Raw genomic sequence first — 22,511 nt, forward strand, 5'->3', positions numbered from 1 at the left:
AATGAACTTACCTCGCGATCAGCGAAAGGTACAAGTTTAACGACTTCTGCTAACTACGTGGTTCACTTGTCTATCCATCGGTCAGCCACAAATCAGTGTATATATTTTTATTCCTTTATTACGTTTAATTCCTTACTCTCTTTTTTTTCTTCGCTATCGCGCAGGTTCGAGGTGCCCTACATTCGGCATTAGGACAATTTCATCTTATTACCGATAGGCATTTCCTTAAGGCTATCATTTGTGTAACACACCACTCTTAAACATCTCATTGGCCAACCCTACTATGTCGTTAAATCGAAAAAAGCGGCACTATTATTGGGTGATAAAATCGTGAAAGAAAATCGTTTATATATCCGACACTCATATAATTTATTCAATTTTTTATTTTTTATTTTGCCTTCACGCTGTACAAATATTTATGATAAGTAACGCTAGTAGCACGAATAAAATTTTCCAATATAAAGCACATTCCACGAATTTTTAAATTTACATAAATAGTTTTAGATAATACCATTAGATATTAACAACAAAGTACTGCTAATTTCAAGAAACCAATTGGATGCTCACACACATAACCATATAATTATACCAATGAAAGCAATGATACATTGTAGTCCGTTAATTGCTAACATTTAAATAAAAATAAAAAATTCCACAACAATACTTGGGATGAGGAATTAACTTAAATATTCAAATTTGATTTTTCAAAGAATCGCAATGCCATAACATTGCTTCACTGCCACATAATCCTACCGATCGCGACAACAACGCTGACCGCTCGACGGCAATAGGTTATTTCAGAAGGACACTGTCCGTATCGCGCAAAATGAAAGATTCACCATCACAAAGCCGAGACTCGCTTCTCGACGTGCCCCCACCTAAGGTCTAAGAAGTCAGCTCGAGCATTATTTATAATCGCCACTATGTAAAATACTCACGCGCACTGAAAAAACAATGCCCCGGTCAAGGTGTCAGCGTTTCGGCACCCGGCACGAGAAATTCCAATAACCCGCGGGCGCCACGCTTACCGGGAAACAACGTCGATACGATCGATCGATCGATCGAGCACACCTTACGCGAGTACCCTCGGACTAACCGCATCTGCGCTGCCTTTCCACGCTGCATCATCGCCGGCCCCCAAAAATGCACGCGCAGCGCCACTCGGTTAAGTTTCGCGAACGGACGATCCGTGGCTCTGACGCCATGCCGCCTCCCGAAACTGAAGAAGCCGTCTTTTAATAATAGCATCCAGAACAGTGTGTGTGTGTGTGTGTGTGTGTGTGTGTACGTGTGTGTGCGCACGCGTATGACTAGAACGGGTGGGGTGATGGGGTGGGTGGGTGGGTGGTACATTATGTTAAGTCAGCACGTTACGCACTTTAGGCGACGTAACGGCAATTTAATTGGCTGTTCTGGGAGAATGATGAGGAGAGGGGGGTGCAGGCTTAACTAAATACATCTTAGATGGTAATTTTCTTTTTTTTTCTTTTCTTTGAAGACTTTATAGTGTTCGTTTCACCAAGGAGAATGCGGTTTTTCTTGCCCATAAGGAAGACACGTTCTATGTACTTTAATTTAATATTTTGTACGCACACTGTGATCCTGGAATTTAATTTTATTGAATCGTCAAACTGAAATAATATGATTTCGATCAATTCGATCAAAAGAAAGCTAGATATTACTTGGATCGTGAACTATTTATTTTTACAAATTGTCATTGAGTTGCCTATTGAAATAAAAGGAAAAAAAATTCATTTCAAAGCTCCATTCGTTCAACCTGGCGTCTTTCGATAACGACATTTACAAGTAATCCGAAAGCATCTTACGTTAATTAATAATGTTCGCGTAATTATAAATACAAATTAAAGAGAGTATAAGTGTCTTATTGATTTTAGAGATAAGTATATTATACCTGTTAATTTTTATAGGTGTATGAATTTATTTAAAGGTTCATCAATTTAAATTCCGTCTCGATTGCACTATCTGTAATTTGCAAATATGCACACTCCATTTTAAAAATATTTATTAAAATAATGATGAGTCCATAGTAAATATATATATAATTGGCAAAAAAAAGTATTATAATAATGACAAATAATGAGCAGTTTATATTACAGTGAGGGTTTTTAATAAAAATTTTCTTTCGATACTGACCTGCATACATTGATTATAATTTTTAAAAAATGCATCCAATAAGTTAATTATAAAAGCAATATTATTAATTTTTATAAATTCTTAAAAGTTTTTTTAATACAATTGTAATAGAATTATAAAAATATTAAAATTACAGTAACTGTAAATTGTTACTCTGTAAGTATAAACATATAGCAATAACGTAATTAAAAATTCATGAACCGTACGCAAACATAAATTCTGAATACTTTATCCTTCAATTAGATTGATATCTAATTGAAATATTGCAAAGTAAAATAGTTAAATGTTCAATTTCAAATATATTGTTTAATATTATATTAAAATTGTTCTTAAAAATAATCTTAATACTGGATTAAATTAAATTTATCGGTTAGTCATAACAATATAAGTGATCTGGTCGTCCTTTTTTATGACCTGATTTACATTCAATGCAACTTAAATACCTTTAAGTATTTCATTCGGTATAATAATAGTTACTTAATATATGTATAAAAAATCGAGATATTATATATATATATATATATATATATATATATATATATATTGAAGTGAATATAAGAAAAAAAAAGACTTAGATTTTATTACTATCAATATTATAATATAAAATTGATAAACGTAGATATGAAGCTGTAAACCATGCTTTATATAAATATGTATAATTATTATGATAAATTTTGTAAGAATTAATACAAAGTAAATATGATGGACTAATATGTTCAATTTAATCTGTTATAATAATTATATATATATATATATATATATATATATATATATATATAATAATATGTTAAATTGTAAAATAAATATAAAAGATTCAATAAGGTTTATTGAATACAAAACTAGCTTAACCTCATTTATGTATAATCATATACAAATTCCTAAAGTACTTGAGAATATTTAAGAAATTTGTTATCTAGAAAATCTAGAATATGTAGTCTGTATGAAATATTTATAATTAAAAGATATTTGTGATTATTCTATTTATTAAGACATAAGTAGAATAAAGTTTTCAAAAAATGTCTGCAATGAAATGCAAAAAGAATGCTGCAAGAATGCTTCTATATTTATTATAATTAGATAATTGTATTAATTTTTTAAATGCATTTAGAAATAACAATGATAAATTAGAAGATGGCATAGTTTATACGATAAAAAATTTTAATTAAATGACCTTAATTGAGATACTATAAAGAAATAATGTTTTTAATTAATGGTATATCTAAACATAATTTCATACATCAACATTATTATGTATACGAATACAATTGCACTACGTATAATTTCAGATTTAAAGAATTATCCCTCCTCTTACTGTCGCCAACTCGTTCGACATTATTCATATCTTATTATTCCTTTTATCCTCGTTACCATGAATCACAATATAGTTTATAATATTATAATTCTATTTCCTTTAATTATTTGTACTACTTTTTTTTCTCTTCTAATTGTAGATATCTGTGATCTAGTGAAATCTAATTCCGTAGAAAAGCACACGTGAATTATTTCCTCCGCAAATAATGATTATGATCCGCCTTCCCATATAATTAATTTTACATTTGTAATGGCGAATACATTCAACTTTATTAAAATAATTGTAAAATAGAGGCTATTAAAATTATTTATATTTTCATTATCAATAATAATTTGTTATAATATGTATATATATATATATATATAATATTTAGCTGTCGTATTTGTCTACAACTTCTATAAAATTACTGCAACTTCATCGAATCCAGTTATTAATCCCATTAAAACAAATATTCTATTTTCATTAATAATAAGTATTTTAAAAATAAAATTTACTTTGATAGCAGTACATGTAAATAATAATATAGAATATTAAAGCAGGTATTAGTGACATTGTATTACGCATACATTATACAGATAATCTTAAAACAAGAATTGAATTTGATCGCTTCATCAATAGGCGCAAGAAATTCAAGTGACAAGTAAATTTCGTAAGACAATAGGAAATTTTACTCGTACAGATCAACAAAGCACGAGGTACACGCAGCCGTCGGTAACGACAACTTATAAAGATAAAAAAAGGAAAAAAAACTTTTATACACGTAATATGTATAAATATATTGGTAGACATAATCCACACGCGAGTTAAATAGGAAAGGAATGGCACCGCACCCTTGTTTACCGGATTGACTAATTTGCTGATGGGCTCCAAGTAAAAGGCAGGCGTACACGAATCGGGGGAAAGTTTACGAGACAGAAAGTGGCTCCAAGCCCGTGAAACTGAATTATTATAGTTCGTAGAGACTAACCAGCGGGCAAATTGCCCAAAGAGTGTAAATTTTGGGGATGGCATACGCCGTTTATGTGTTTATCATAGCATGATTGAAGCTCCCCATGTAGTCTCCGTCACACGCACACGCGCGCTCATACATACGCGCAGGCATACCCATACTCTCTGAACGCAAAGTTCAACAGTAACAGAAAATGTTGCACCTAGCTTCTAATGACGCGCGTAGCCTTAAAGATTTTACGCAGGCCAAGGTTCTCTGAAAGTGAAATCTTTTATTTATTCGTGTTTCCTTGATTCAAACATTGAACTTTATATTTATCGTTTGAGAACGAAGTAAGAGTTATAGAATATCTGGTTGGCATTGACTAAGATATCAAAAACTTATTTGAATTACACGAATATTTATTTAACAATTATTAAACAATTAGGCTTAATGATATTTGCATTTATTTGAAACTTCTTAGTTTTATTTGTTCTTCTTGATTAGATTATATTTCGAGAAAACTATAATTTAAAAAAATTGCACACTTAACTCTTCGAGACTTCCTTACTTTTAAATTAAAAAAAATTAAACAATGCTTCTTTCAATTTTAATCAATGCTTTTTTTTTATATATAATGCTTTGTAAATACAAAAATGTTATTAAGAATAAATCCTATTATTTATTTGTTTGTTTTTTTTTCTTAACTATTGTAAGAATAATACATATTATTATGATTTTGTATGTTTTATGAATCATTCTGGATTCAATTTACCAATCATTAATATTAAATACTTGATCGTACGTTGTATCTTAGATTAATTAAAATCAAGTTTACTATTTTCCTGTTTCCTTTAAATTAGAAAAATATTAAGTCTACCGTAATTAGAATTATATTTAGCGCTTATTTATATGATGATAGTTTACTTTACTATTTCATCTGTTATATCCATACTAATTACTAAAAAATATTAATACTCAGATTATATGCAATTAATTTAAGTAATAAAAAACTTTCAAAAAAAGTTGGATTCTAACATTAATTATTTAGCGTGAGTTTTTCTTATCTATGTAAGTTAAAATTAAATAATTACTAATAAAAATTCTAATACTTAACAGTTATATTCTGATAAAAATTTAAATTAAATTAATGAAAAATTAATCGAATGAAATATAGAAATTTCTGTTTTTCAAATTTTTCAATTAATTAAAAATTTGTTTTATATTGGTTCACTGTTATCGTTAGATAATAATATTTTCCAATGAGTTATTTAAAACTATATGAAAATTGCAACATTTAAAAACTTTTTACTTTAACATAATTATTTATTGCTAACAATTATGCTAATAATAGTTCATTGATTTTTCAAATTTATAACGTCCATATATTTTAAAAAATTCCTATACTATTTGTTTTACTGTTGTTATTAAGATTGGAAAATGTATCGGATATAATAGGAATCAATGTAAACTGAAAAACAAATCAGAAAGTATAGATTCAGATTTGAAACTACGAACAGTATGTTATGAACAATTGTCTGTTACAATAATTGTTTTATCCAATATTCGATCTAATTACGATAATACCATAAATTATTTTATTTTAATAGACAGTGCAATTAAATTTTCTCTTTAAATTTATTTATTTAATAGTTGAAAATAACAAAATAATCCTTCTGTATTGAACATTTCAATTTCAATGAATAATTCTTACTTATTCGTAATGAGAGGTAAGTATGAATTTATTAAGACAATGTAAAATACACAATATCTATTGAAAATATAAATTAAGGCTTAATTATGAGGAGAATTTAAATAATGAAATTTGATAATTAATTTACACGCAATAAAATGTGCATAAAAATCTATTTTCAAAATTTTTATTATTTAAAGCCGATTGTGAAAATTTTGCACTATTATATCTTTCCAAGTACCTTGTTACGAAAAAATAAAACTCTAAAACCTGAAATTTATACGCTTCTCTATATTGAAAAAATAGTTTCATATAGCATTGCGAAACAAAATACACTAGAAAGAAAATCATACCGACGAAGACAATTTCACGCGCACTTTGTGCGTTCAAGCTTTATGCATTTCTATTTTCAGTTTCGCCCCTCAAATTTATACGTATAGAGTATATAAATAAATACATGTCCATATAGTGCGAAGAATGTGTCAAGAACGAAGCCAATATGTTCAGTCAATGCGACCGACAATCATTTTAAAGACTTGTGATGTACCCATCGCATAACGCAATACAGTGAGCAGATTGATAAACTAAAAAGCATATGTGAATAATTTTACAATATTCTATTTCTTTTAAGCGAAATAATACAAACATGACTTAATTATACATTAAAAGATACCTTTTTTGGCTTTGCAGTCAACTGTATACTTTAGCTCTCTATATGTTTATTCATATCTTTTTATTTTAACCCATTAAAGTATATACCCATGCGATTATAATAAATACATATAGTAATGAACGAAATTTAAACTCTACTGTAATAATAATATTTTATTAATAATCACATATTCATAGAATATATCATACGCAGTATCGGATAATTTATTAATCGCAATTAATATTTAATTAAGAATCACATATAATATTATCGCACTTAATCGTATTTTATTCATACATTTTAAATAAATTTTTAATTAAACAAGGAAAACACATATGATGTTACGAAAGTAGTAATTTACTAAATGTATTCAGATGTAAAATGATTATTGAAGATAAAATAATGTGAAATTTGCAATTTAATATGAAAATAAAGAGAAATAATTAGGCATAAGAAATCATATGATGGAATCGAATTTTTTCTGATGTGGATAAAACTGGTTATGTAATTCTATCTTACTGATCATGTAGTTGCTTGTGACGCATTTATTTATATCAACCCGAGAAATTTCTTTATATGTATTGAGTAAAAATAGTAATATTATTGCAAATAGTGATGGATAAATATTAAAATTCCAATATATCTCTTAGAAAATTATAATTTCACTTTGAATTGCAAATATTTTAAATATTTTTTATCGTTAATCAGTCATCAATAGATAAATTAATCTTGCTAGTCAACATACGTGATAACACGAGGTTAATTTAAAATAATATTATTTGTTTCAAATGTTTCATTTTGAAATAAAGATAATTCTTCTCGTTAACTTATAAACAATAAGCTTCTATATAAATTATGAAATAAATGAAGCAAAAGGTAAATGTATGTAAGTCACGTTAAATTTTTATCGTTAAATCTCCAATAAAATCAGTCTCTAAACAGCCTAACTAAAAGGAAAAAATAAAATGAATACTCGATGAGGCTTGGTGAATAAAAGGTGTAGGCGTGATGGACATATAAAGAAGTCCGAAACTCACCGCTTCGGCGTCCTTGGCCTTGAACAGATGATAGTCGTAGAGGCCTTCGTCTCCTTTGATCATGTAGAGGAAAGTTCCGCCCTTAGAGTCCTGTGAGCTCGGCGGTGCTATTTGAGGCTTAAGGGTACTTCTCAAAGAGTGCTTGAGTAATGGTTTCTCCTTGTTCGTCACGTATGCCGAAATAAAACCGGATGCTACAAGTAGATTCACCTGTAATGTGCCATTGTGGATTAATTGATTCCATTCGATAAGGAGTTGGCATTAAGTGACTCGAAATAAATGTTTTTTCAAGATTAAGGGCAAAACATCGAGATTTACATGTTTGGGGAGGGTAAGTGGTAAGGTTATTTTGTAAAAGCGAACCAAGTGATTTTGCTATTATGTAGTTATTATGTAGTTATTATACTATTATGTAGCTATTTGATATTAAAATTTTGCAAAAACGATGATTTTACACGCATCGATACTATTAATAATTATGATTTTGTAAAAAATTATAATATTTTTATGAAAAAATAGAGGAAAGAATATTTTATACATTCTCATGGGTATCGGCAATTGTTTTGTATATGGATTTCCATACAGCTGCTTGATTGAAGCGATAAATGTAAGTTTTATCAAGACCGGGTATGCACGGTTTTTCTTTACATATTGTCATGAGATTATCGTCTCGCATCGATCGTGGATCGCAGAATTCTTCACATATGTCGGTGACACTTTGCGTAGCACGAAAAACACGTGGAGATAAGGGCAGAATGTAGTGTAGTTGCTCTAAATGTCCGTTGGTAGAGCACTGGGCGCAATAGCTTGTACTCGATGTCATTTAACCCCTATGCGCCCAGGATATATGCAACCATTCTTGCTAGACATGCCTGTATCCGGGGAGTGATAACCACTTTGGAACTTTTGGTATTTCCTCGGGGATTTACTCTGCCAGTACATTGTAGAGTCAATAAGACATAGGCAAGTAGAAAATTACTGTTCTATAGTGATGAAATATAGATTTATTGAGAAATGATGGGGAGATGGGAAGTTGAAAGGACAGTGCAATATGTCGTCATCTGAAGAAGAAATAAACGTGTAAAACTGAACTGACGAGCGTAAATCTTTTCTACCTCCATTATATTTTCGAAGAATAAAGTCACCTCAAGGATATTTAGGCAAACGAAACGTTGCATCGCGATCCACCAAGCTGAACGGGTTTTAGTTAAGTTGAAGATTTAAGTTGATTGTAACTACTTGACAAACTTCGACCGAAATACCATACAATTATGGAGAAGCCCTTCCTTCTTAATGACATACAAAGTTTGTATGTGACAGACTGGGGTGGGTAATTTTTTGTCAGAATGTGCTTGATCAGGCAATAATTTGACAAAATGTAAATTTTGTCAAAGGTAAATTTGAGGATATTAGAGCCGTCGTAGCTAATTCTGTTCACGATAATTAAAGAGAATTATTCAATTGAAGTCTGATTTATAATATATTCAAATAATCTTATCTTAATACATCCAATATTTAAAAATTATTAGGAAATAGAAATCGCCTTTGAATAGAAAATTGCATTATAATTGATATTAATATCGTTATTTCATCGATAAAATAAATAAATTTTAGATAAATAAACTTTTATATATATATATTTTTTTTTATATGACAGTTTTACTCGCATCTTGTGAAATTCCTTATTAGATGAGATAAGAATAATATATCACACGTGAAATTATACTGTTGTAAGAGGTAATGAATTTTTGTAAATAACATTGCGTTAAAGTAATTTTAGCATTAATATGATAAAATTTCGTAAATTGACGATAAATCTTAATTTCATTTTCGAATATACTGAATTATGTTTAAAAATGTTTCAATTTTAGAATGTTCTCATTTTATAGTTACATGAAACGTATAAATATATTGTTTCAATCATATTATGAAAGTTATATATACATATATAATAAAATTAATTTAAAATCATGGCATTATTAATATAATTAGTGTAAATGTATGCTTAAATAATTCAAAATTCCAAAATCAAGAACGATCGGTTTCCTAAAATAAAATAATATTTTTCATAAAATTTCAATACGTTTATCCTTCATGCGTTCTTATTGGAATAAAATTTATAATTTATAACTCACATAAAAAACTATTAAGTTATCGATATAGCGGCATTACTCATTTTTTACTAATATCTACACGAATACTTAGTTTCTTAACTAATTTTTCAATTAAATCATACTTATATTAACCTTGTAATGTAATTTTTTCTTATATATATATGTCAGTATACATTTTACAAATCGTGAAATACATTTTTTTTTATTCTGTTTTTATCATAATTGTTACACATAATGGAATTTTGTATATTCGAAAACTTATATATCATATTCCATCATTAATTTAATCTAAAAAATATTTAAAATCACGTGATTTTTTTTTTATACTTATGCAATATTAAATGATATATTAATTTTAGTCTTAATAGTTTTTTCTTTTTAAATTCTTAAAATAAATATCTTGTGCGTAAATTAATATATTTATGCTTTATTTAAAGACTTCAGATATCACATGATTTTTGCTTGGCTACATGTTAATTTTAAATTTAATATTGTCCGTTTAATTGTTACAAAGATATGCATTTTTATGTACAAGTTATTTAGTTTAAAAAACATATAAAACAGCAGTTTATTTTTAAATAAAATTGTGTAATATATTTAATGAAACGAAAGCCAATAACTGGAACTACTTCAAAAGTTTATTAGAAGGAAGTATGCATTTATAATTTTGCATTTAAAGTGTAATAACAAGATAATAGAACATTTACAGAATAACATCTAAAATATAATATACCATTTCTTTTTTATAAAGCTATTATGAAAATTTTCATTAATAACAGTAATTACCAATATAAGCTATAATTAAAAATTTGTATTAAAAACTTAATATTAAAAAGTCGTGTGATCGATATTATCAATATAAATTTATCGTTTTAAATCTAACTTTTACACTATTATTTGAAATCCAAATGTGCCTAACTTTAACCTCAATTTACGAAACAATTACATTATTTACAACAAGTTATAGTAGTTATATATAGTCAACGTAATATTTGTAAATAAAATGTAATTATTGTAAAGCTTTGTTGAGATAAAAAAATCATATTCCTTGATACGAAATTTTATTACAACGTCGTATAGAGCATATATTGATAATTTTCGGTAAAATAGATCAAATAACCGTGCAAAATCTTTGAATAAATTAAATAAACTTTATTAAAACAATATTTAATATATACACAGGCTATTACAAAAACGTACAAACACGCCATAAATAACGTTACTCTTCATTGTATGAAGAATTTTACATCTGAGTAGGAGGAAAGTAAGATTGCCACCAACTCAAATAAAAAAATAAAAAATAAGGTAAAATATAAAAAAAAGAATCTCGCGAGTTCTCTTTTTTACTGGCAATTTTAACAAAAAGTAACGCACAAGTGTTTCTTAATTCAACGTGTATATTTCAACTTGTGCTTTGGTACTCTGCACTTTTATTACTCAGCGTAGCAAGTGCGTCAAGATAATCAGGGACAACGAAAGCCTTGATTGTAGGACTCGTCAGTTGCGAGAAGTACGCAAAGGACGTGGTTAAGTAGCGGGAAAATCCGTGAGGACGAGCTGTCGTCGTTCAAAGTCCGTTCAATAGTCTCGTATTTTTTTGTCCCTGATGACACGAAGTCGTCTGTGTTCGTCGGAACAGACACTCTCCGTCTTATGGGTAATGTGTGCGTTAGTTGTGACGCGTGTTAAAGCAATGTAAAGACGATATAGGAGAGAGGGGCTGGGAGGTGATTTCTCGTTTTTACGTGAGCATTGCTAAATTATAAGGGATAAAACTATATATTGGAATATTATTTATAAGCAAACTTTTTCTTCGATTCGGTATCGTTCCATACGAACTCGGATCATACGAACTTGGCTGAATTTCAACGTAGACGCAATGCGGGACATCCGAGTGACGCCTTATCAAAATCAAGCGAACTTTAATTAAAAGTGCCATTCAACGAAATCAATTTGGAATTTTCGACGTAATTCGTAACGGATTGGAAACTTTTTTAACTCCTTTCGTCTTGTGTAAAATTGTTAGAATTATAGTTTCAAAATTGTGATGAGAACCTTTCGTTTTACAAAGGATTCTATAATAATTGTCTTTGTTTACATTTATTTGTACAGTAAATTAGATAATTAGAAGAATACTGCATATTTTGTAGGCAGAAATTTATTCAATGTTCAAAATTTCAAACGATTTTCAAATTGTATGCAAAATATATAAACAATATGAAATAGATTCAAGAGTATCAACTTATATTCATGTACGTTAATGCTACAACAAAGTAAATGTTAAAATAAAGAATACCAACTTTGCAAAAGATGTATAACAATAAGTCATATTTTTCACAAATGCGTTATTTCAAATATAAGAAATGAAAATTTCATTATACAATCTCATACAAATTCGTTATATAGCATACTTTAGGTATAAAAGAATATAACATAGGGGACCAACATTCTCTTATAAAAAAATTATTACCAATAAATTCAGTAGTTTATCTTACCGCATTGAGACAATAAAGTCTCAACAATAAGGTAAATTTTATTCAATTGAAATAACTGAATTGTGGTTTTCTGAGAGAAGATATCTAATATTTGGGTAGTATTTTTTTTTTTTTTTTTTTTGCGTAAAATATACTTTTTTTGGAGTATGAGGTCGGTCGGTAGTCACGTAACTTAGCTGGCATACGATAATGGGAATTTAAATACATGTAACTAATAAATGATAAAATAACTTTAGTAATAGTTTTAAAAAGATCTATTTTTATTAAATATAATATTCAATGAATAAAAAAATGTATAAGCAAAATGTGGAGAATTGTTCAATTGAAGGCAAATGACAGAATAAGCAAAATTTATTATTCATCTATTCTCTTCTATTTCTCGTACATGAAATATACAAGCAAAAAACGTAATTTAGATTTTTATCGTCTTCTGAAATTTTAGTTGCTTTCAACAAACTTTGAATGTAAAATTAGCCACAAACACAAATTTGTGTAACGATAAGGTATTGCTTTTAATCAAAGCGAAGCATCTTTTTAATTATTTACTGAAACGAAATATGAAATGGCAACGTTATATTTTAACAACTGTAGCGAAAGCTGGCAATTTCGTTAAAGTAAATTTATCTAAAATATCAGAGTTGCAGACTGATAAAATGAAATAATTTTCTTGTTTATATTTTAGAACATTATAAAACTAACAATTCTCTAAATAATAAGGACTCGATAATAACTAGATTATATTTACGATGCAATTTATTTTTATTAAATTATTCAGATATGGCTTAGGTCGTTTTGAATGGTATAGGGTTCCATAGAATATTGTGGATATAATGGATCAATTTCATAAAAATAACTTACTTCTACAATGTATGTCAATATGTCAATCGAAATATTGAATGTCTTCTTTCGTTATTTGATTCTCGATAATTTAATGAAACAAAACTATGATTTACCGTTCAGGTTTATAAACAAATTAAGATTTAAAAAAAAAAAACAAAGAAATTTATTACATACTAATATTGCCTTTTCTATGAAAAAAGTCAATTTTAAAATAAATATATTTTTTTTTATATATATATATAATGCAATTATTAGAAAATAAAAAATTATAGTCATTTCTAATGTATTTATAATCTAATATTATTACTTCTACGTTATTTCATTATATTATGTCATACATTGTGCAAATATTTTACTAAATAATTTATTATTTTAGTTGTCACTTTATTTCTTTGTGAGCATTATTTCAAAACATTTTAATGAAAATAAATTAGATTCGTCACTTCTCAGTGAAGTTTGCTGCTGTATATTTTGCGTCTGCATATTTGTGCCCAACATTTATACACATTGAATAAATTTTATTTAAACCTTTAACAAATAAAGTAAATAAACGAAAAACTAAGGTAAAATATACTTATGCCTAGGTACATATATATATATTTTGTTTTTGTTTTGAATAATAGATAATATGACTGTAATGATAAATTATTTATGATAAATAATTTGGATATATATTTTTAGAAATTATGTTATTACATTACGTGCACGTAACTGTAAATAAAAATTAGATATATTGTGCGTCCTACCATCTGAAATTGTAGGATAATGCAATGATAGTTTGTTGTTTTAAACGAATTTATGATTAAATAGAGCATCCAAATTAAATACAGTTTAGGGCTAATAGGAATGTGAAATGAATTTCGATGAATGAATTGAGTATAAATTAGCATATGTATTATGAATATAAAATTATACAATTAATTAGCAGAACAATTTCTTATTGAATAATAACGTGAGAACGAATTTTAATAATCTCGCTCTGTACATTAATTTTGGCCTTTTATTCTTTACCAGTCGATCTAAAATCTTAGCATCTTAAATATATTGATTATTAGAGAATTCCAAATTTACACATTTATATTGGAAAATATATTTTAAGTGCCTCTATCAATCTGTTTACAATGCATTATATATTCAAAAAAAATTCATGTTAGGCGCTTTCCGTTTGCTTTAGGAAGTGATGGATTTTTTATTTCCTTAGTATAATACAGCTTTTCTTAATTTATATGTGTGTGTAGCTGTTTAACCAACGATAGAAATACACAATAGAAATGTGTGAAAAATTTATAACAATACTAAAAGTATTTTTAAATATTTATATTCCCGATTCAGTTTCATAAATATTCAATAAATTACCATTTCATTTCAAACTCACAGTAACCGAAGGCTAATTTTCATGCTGCTTATAAATAAAGCCGATCTTTTAGAATTAGAACAGATTTATGTACGCGTCCTCGATAATTTTAATGACAATTACCGCAATTTTCCATCTCGAGATAATGACTATGAAGTACGGCAATCCGGTGCTTGCGAGTCGAGCAGAGAACGTTCCTCGCTTTTCAGTGTATACCGGCCAAGAGAATTCGCTGCTCAATAGCGTTGTTGGGAGAAGGGAAGCCAAAATTTACGTAACAAACGTCCCTTGGATATTCACCAACATAGATTGTACAGAGCAGAGGCGTTGGTTAGAGATCAACAAAACGAAAGCTTTGTTAATACGTTCAAGATTGAAAAATGTCCAGGAGTCGCATATCACTAGCGAGAGCTCGAGCTTGGATTTCCGAGACTTTCTTAGCTCATTCTTGATCATTCTTGCTCATTCTTGCTCATTCTTGCTCATTCTTGGTCTCTTGGTTCTTGGCTCGCAACTGATATCTCATTAGCACGCCCCCCCCCCCACATGGTCAGCCATTTCGTTTTTATGAATGTCACAGCTATGGAATTTTGCGCAATGCTCGTAAACTGTTTGCACGTAAATATTGCTCACGTCAAGGTGCCTTATTATACACTTACTTTCTTCGGTCATATCTCATAGGCGCTACGTACAATTGTTATTTCTCTTTTAAGCCTTTAAACTTTTATTCGATTGTACATAAGCGTTTATGTATTACCTATTTATTTTCGAATAGAGGTAACACTCGCGTATTCCCTGCTCCATCCTTTTACTAGTAAGTAGTTTGGTTTTCGACTGCCAACTATTTTCACGTTATCGTGTATCTCTTATAATTGAATATAGATAAGAATTTAAAAATTCTATTACGATAACGTCACAATCTATTAAAATTCATGAAAAAACGAAATAACATTTAATTACGAAAGGATGAGCGTCTGAATGAATAAGACGTATAGATATTAAAGGAAATTAATTCGATACTACTTTCTTTATAATTTAAAAATAGACTGATAATAATTTTATGTTGATATCTTTAATGATATCGACATTATTTATATATATATATATATATTTAATTTTCAAGATAAATAGTATAATAAACCATCAGATAATAAACCAAATTTCACTTTAATTACTTTGGTAATAATATTGGGATTCGTATGTTCTCTGTCCTTATCTTTGATTTAAGAAGTGAACATTTTTTATATGAATTTAATTTTTCAATTAAAATTTTTAATTTGTGAGAATTTTCAATTGTAATGTAAAATTGATTTGAAAATAGAAACCTACTTTTAACAGTATATATATTTTTATTTTAAAGTACATTACTCGTATTATAATTGCGTAGCTGTAAATATTTAAATTATATCAGTATTAAAAAGTGAATTATTAATAAACTTATTATATTCCTGTAATAATTGATATTTTTAATTGACGTTACACTCACATTGCTTAACTTAAATAAATTATTATAATTGATAATTCAATTCTGATAAATTTTTTTTCATAGATACGCATAAAATATTTTTCAACGCCAAGAATAGGTAAACATTAACTATTAATAAGATGGATTAATTGAAATTATTCATTATTATCCTACAACAAGGATTTATAGTTTCTGATTAATAATTTTCTTCTATCGAGATTGTAAATTGGTAATTTTATTTATATCCTGTTGAATATTCATTTAAACTACATATTTGTCAAATTTTTGGCGAATATTACCTTCTTAATTCAATAAGCAGTAGTTGTTTAGTTTTTTTTTGTCTTAGAAAAAATTACGATTATCAATTGGTGTCAGGAGTACGATAATTACCATTGGGTTGATGAAATATTAGCAATTTTTTTTTTTAAACAAATATCGTCTAATATACAATTATTTTGTTATATATCCAGTCACAAATCTTGGAATAATTTTAAAAATTAGAATTTTACGAAAAAATAGTTGTAATTTATTTTGTCTCAAGTTTAAAATATAGATAATTTAAGATTATTAAGATAAATAAAATAATATTAAAAATAAATGAATATATCTTATGTACTTGTTAATATATTATAATTATATATAATACAAAATTATCTTATGAAATAAGAATAAAATATATATTATAAAATATAATATAATATCTAATTATAAGGAATTTTTTTACATAAATGTAACATTAAAAATATTGCTATTTTATTTAATTAATTAATAATAGCGTGAGTATAAAAATATCAAAATGAATAATCTTACACAGACTAATGAACGTAAAGGAAAAGAATAGATTAATATTATATTATAATTTAAATATAAATGGATATGTCGGGTTGAAGAATAATGTAATCGCAATAGAGGAAATAGGGCAGAATTCATAGTGAGATAAAAGATAATGACAAAGTGTAAAAAAAGAATGAAGAGGATAGTAAGGAGTGCCCACGTGTGGGTGGACAGGATGAGGTAGAGACGAAGAAAGTTTGACTATTTTTAACTAGTTGAACCACATATTGTCACCTTACAAGTACTAACATATGACTCAGGTGTTGCAAAGACCGTTTTATTGATTAAAAAATAATAGGTCGGTTGCTTCGTAAGATTCATAGATAACAATAATATATGATTGAAAAGTTTTATTAAAATAATTATGTGAAAAAATTATTTACCAATTAATTTTTTAACACATATTGAAAAATTAATAAATTCGGTATAATTAATTTTTAATTCACGAACGTATTTAAATTAGTTAATTTTTTTTTAAACTAATTAAAAAAATTGTTCCTATATATTTAATTATTAATGTGATATATTATTTTAAGCTGATACATAAATAAATAGTCGTCATAATCAATTACAAGACTTTTCAGTTCATTCATCAATCACAATGTATTAATTTTATAATTTATTAGCAATAATGACACCGTTGCGTGCGATTCTGCAGAATTCGACAATATAAGAATGTAAAAAGGAACATGATATTAATTACAAGAAATAGATAACAGGTTTGTTAAGCTTTCATACACAGAGACGAACAAGTACGGTAATCCGCTTTCATAAATTTCTATGTACAAACCTCTTTTATCCTGCCTTATCGCAATGGTTTTTCAGTATTTCATGTTTTATCTCCATAGTTACTTTTTTTTATCGTCTTTCGATATTTTTATATATCGCTATAATGTCACTTAGCTTGTAATTAAGACTCTTTCATTATTATTTATAATATTAAAAAGTTTATAATTGTGTAATCGAAGTGTTCGCAGGTTTCTTAATTACAATAGACAGTTGCAGTAAACAGACTGAAATTTTTATTGTTACCAAATCTTAAATGTTTATGAAATTATATCATCTTTGAGTGAAATTGACTGTAAATTTTTTGTAACGGGAATAGCACAAGAGTACTTTATAAATGGTCCTTTTAGGCATATTTCATTAACATTGATTAAAAAAAAAACTAATATATAAGCAAAGAAGTTATATTGAAGGATAAAAATTCTCCAACAGTCTTGTTAAAATAACATTATAAAAATATTTTTCTTTTATAAAATCTTATATTATTTGAGAATGTTGTAAAAGAAGGATCATAAAAGATTTCTTTCAACTTATCGTACAGTTATGAATCTTAAAAAACATGAAACTTTTTGTATAGAATCATGCAATGCAGAAAATGTAGAACCGCCACGGCATAAAAATAATATCATTGTTCAAATTAAATGTTACGGGCTTATTATAATTAGTGATAGAATTACATTTCATAACTTGAGACAAATAAGTTATTTACGTGAATCATAATACCTTCATTCACCTCCATGTATCTATTGTACGTACTTTTATATTCTAGAAAAGGTTTAAATAATTCTTTGAAAGCATTGATATCTTTTATATCATTTCAAAGCGAATACGGGCATTCGAGTGTAAAAATAAACATTAAAAATGTTTGTTGTGAATATATGATAATCCCATATATTTAATACAATATATTAGTATTATATATTATCTATTATATATTGTAATATATTAATAATTTTATGAACCATTTGAATATTATTGGAAAACTTATTAAATTTTTATTAAAATATTTATATACTTATTTCACAGAAAAATGAAGAGTATGAAGAATAAATGTTTATCGACATAAGCACGAAATACCGAATAAATACGAATATTTAATCCTTAAACGATTGTCATTTAATCATCTAGACTATTGTAAATAGTAAAATAGAAATTTATCGAATTCAATGTTTAAATTAAATAATAATTTCTTAACTGTATAATAATAATAATAATAATAATAATAATAATAATAATAATAATATGAAAAATACCAGAGAAATAATAGAATCATAATAATGTGAGAATACTGTGCCCATTTTATAAGGGAATATAGTATCAATTAGTATTATCATGCACTTGCGAAATTATTTTAAAACTTTTGTGGGATTGGCAGCGCAAATGGAAATAACAGCAGAATTGTCGGGGGGGGGGGGGGGGGGGGGGGGGGGTGGTACGTGCGTGACTCCACAGGTTGTAGCACGGACACGACCACCTTCGTGAATACACCTTTGTGTGATGTATTATAAAGTACTCCTCGGAAGTCGTAAGAAACACTCGTGATTAGTATAGGATAAAAGGACGAGTACATTGGACTTTGATTGGAGAAAAAAAGCTGAAAGCTCATTATATTTACAAGTCCAGAGTATTGATCCGAAATAAAACGTGTGTACTCTTTGGCTTCAATTGTTACTCATAAGTCACTGTTAATCTATACGCTGCAGTGAGTATATTTCTATATCGAAAAACATCGTTGAAAAAGAGTATTATTAAACTATTAAAATCTTTAACTATTAGCAAAATATACGGGAATAGAGTTGAGAATGTTTTACAATTTAATCGAATAAAACTTACAAAACATCCGAAGTTATTGGAGGCACACCAATATTGGTTTTAAAGTTTTTAATAAAAATTATATTGGAAATGGCATGCTTACGAGGACTATAAAGTTCAAGAGTCTATAAAATCTGCATATGGTACATGTATCCGTTACATTTTCAATATTATAATACATTTTGTTTTTATTACTTTGAATTTTGATTTTGATTTCAAAGAATAGAAGTTTTATTATACCATTTTATACTGAACTAAATTCTTTCATATTAATATGTCATCAATATTTTTAAATATATTTCGGACTCCGATTAAGTGAGGTATTAATTATCAAAAAGATCCTTTGTATTATACAAAATCTAGCATAGTCATTTCATTTTCAATTATTAATGATAATTTTCACATAATTCGTTTGCACATCTAATAAGTTCATGTGTCATTGTATAGAGAAGCAATTAAGAATATTAGTTTAACATTTAATGAACAAACTATATAATTATAACTATATAAATATAACAAAATGACAAAAGTACTTTAGTTGGTATAAATAGGTATAAATATTGTTAACAAATATATTGTAAAAAATATAAATCTTCGTGCACATTAGTTGCAAAAAATAATTATACATTACTTCTTTGAAGCTGTTCATAAATTTGAAGGAACGAAGCTTGTGTGTGGGTGAACATAATTTGTGACGTCATTAAGAGTATTATTTGTAAAATTTGAAAATTGCATGGAGTATCAAAGGAAATTCAAAATCATTTTGTTAAAATTAAATTAACATTATTTTTCTTATTAAAAATTCCAATATCTATACAAATATTTCTTATTTTCTTAAAAAATTTTCTATGTTTTAACAATAGTGATAATTGTTTTAATTTATCTGCTTACATGAAATTTGTTAGTTGGCATTTAAAATATGAAATTTTTCATTTAAGTCTAAATTTTTAATTACTACTAAATTTTAATATATGTCATTTAAATTTTAGTTCTATTATTTTTCTTTTTTGCAGTTTGTTAAAATCTATTGTAATTTTACAATTGACAAAGTGCTTGAATATTATAATTTTTATTAAAATTTTTTACTTAAAGAAGCAAGAAACTCGGTCAATTTAATATTTGACAATTCAAATTTTAAGTCAAGAATACTTTCATGATTCGTGACATTGCCTTACCATTAATCAATATGTTACTTATTGATAATTTAATATCTTTACTCATATTGTCTCTTTCAGCAATTCTCATCACTCATTTCATATATATGCATAAATGCATAATTACTAAATGCAATTGCTAATTTAGCCATCCGATATTGCGCATTCCTTAATGCGAAAATGCACGCCCACGCATTAAAACGCTTTAAATATAATAAAAGGATCTGGTCAATTTCCGCTAAAATAATATCAATTACGAGCGATAAGCAGCAATAGTTAGTTAATGATTTTCTTGGACTAATCGCTAATCGCGCACTGTATCTCTCTGTAATCTCTATAAAATAAATAATTTTGCAAGTATTAGCTGTACGTCGACGTTAACCGATTAAAAAAATCTCTTTCGTCGGCAAATTGAAAGAGCCAGTACGTTCCGTCGAATCGCTGGGACTCGGCAATACAATTGAACCGTCGCGAAATTAAAATCACGGAACCCCGTCCACTCACCTTCTGCGGCACGTTCTTCTTCTTTATCTCGTTGATGATCCACGGCATCATGGGCGCGGCGCACCTGCGGTCCATCGCAGTGCAGCCACAATACTCCACCGGCATGTGCTTCATATTTAGGAGTGGCGAGGTCCAGGTGTTCCCAGGGCAGCGCGCCGATTCTCGCATCCGGAAGGCTCTCGGTCGTTGTATCGCGAGGGGATCGCGTCTCCTCTTGCCCCTCGTCCACGCTCAGCATTTCACATCTTTCTTGGGCTCTCCACACCGCGCCTCGACGACTTTTTACAAGCGGTGCAGTCGGAGACGAGGCGAGACGTCGCGGACGTTAGCCCCGGCGCTGCCTCTTTCTTATTCAGCGGCCCCCTCGACTCGAGCTCTCCCCGTTCTTTTCTCCGTCTCTCTCTCTCACTCTCTCTCTCTCTCTCTCTCTCTCTCTCTCTCTCTCGCTCTTTGCTCTTTGCTCTTTATCTCCCGGCACTCTGCAAATGAAAAGGCGAAAAATCATTAAGTCGCGCATGAGTCTCGGTGCTGGCTAGTTGCGTAATAAACTAGCGGAGATTCAGAGGGATGTGTATCTGCGGCTGTAAAAGGCGGGGGCACGTGATCGCCGATATTGCTGGACCGATAATGTCATTGGCTTTAAAATCTCTATTATTTAATCGTTGTAACGACGTTCGAGCTGCGGCTTTCGCGCTTTAAAATATGATTTGCAAGGCTTGTCAAACGGGCTGTCAGCTCGACGCAACAATTAAGAGAAATTCGAGCGTTTATTAAGTGATTTTGCAGTTTTGTAGGTCACGGATTTCGTGGCTCGACGTCAATCCTTTACGAGGTTTACTTAAGTTCAGGCCAGTGGGACGTTTGTCGTTGATTTAGTTTTATGTTAAATGCAATGCTGTAATAACGCTGCGTTGCGTAACGAATGTTTTGCAATTTCTGAAAACAATGTTAGCGATTCATTTTCCTCATTAATATTTCGCGTGCACTTGGAGCGATTCTATAAAATGTGTACACACTTTCAAATTGGTTAACCGATAAGATTGATAATGGATTAATAAATATTTTGCAATCCAGAGGATTTGAAGGTGCATAATTTAAAATTACAAACACGCGTATAAGGCTTTAAATTATTATAATGCGTTACATTTAAACAAATAATCCTTCAGTTAATAAAGCCATTATCATAATATTTATTATATACACTTACAAGCAGTTTAATGTTAAATTGAAAATTGTAATATTTATTGACATTAACTTAGCGAGATAATTTAATTTTGCATTTTTATTTAAAATTGAAAACAAGTAAGTGAAATATCATGTAAGAATGAAGTAAGAATAAGCAATTAAATATAATTTTTTTTTATTTCATATTTATTT

General features: G+C 28.3%; 1 protein-coding gene across 1 annotated transcript in view; it reads right to left on the minus strand.

The window, feature by feature from the left end:
• plx (PTB_TBC1D1_like and TBC domain-containing protein plx) overlaps window positions 1–21,555 on the minus strand; it is a 62,451-nt gene extending 40,896 nt beyond the window's left edge. The window contains exons 1-2 of the mRNA XM_011501324.1: window positions 21,135–21,555; window positions 7,777–7,986 (exon numbers count right to left, since the gene is read on the minus strand). Coding sequence (XP_011499626.1) covers window positions 7,777–7,986; window positions 21,135–21,302 — 378 coding nt within the window. The 5' untranslated portion in view covers window positions 21,303–21,555. The remainder of the gene's footprint in view (window positions 1–7,776; window positions 7,987–21,134) is intronic.
• Between the last annotated feature and the right edge of the window lie 956 nt (window positions 21,556–22,511).

Source organism: Ceratosolen solmsi, unplaced genomic scaffold (genome assembly GCF_000503995.2).
Source record: "Ceratosolen solmsi marchali unplaced genomic scaffold, CerSol_1.0 scaffold3, whole genome shotgun sequence".
NCBI lineage: Eukaryota > Metazoa > Arthropoda > Insecta > Hymenoptera > Agaonidae > Ceratosolen > Ceratosolen solmsi.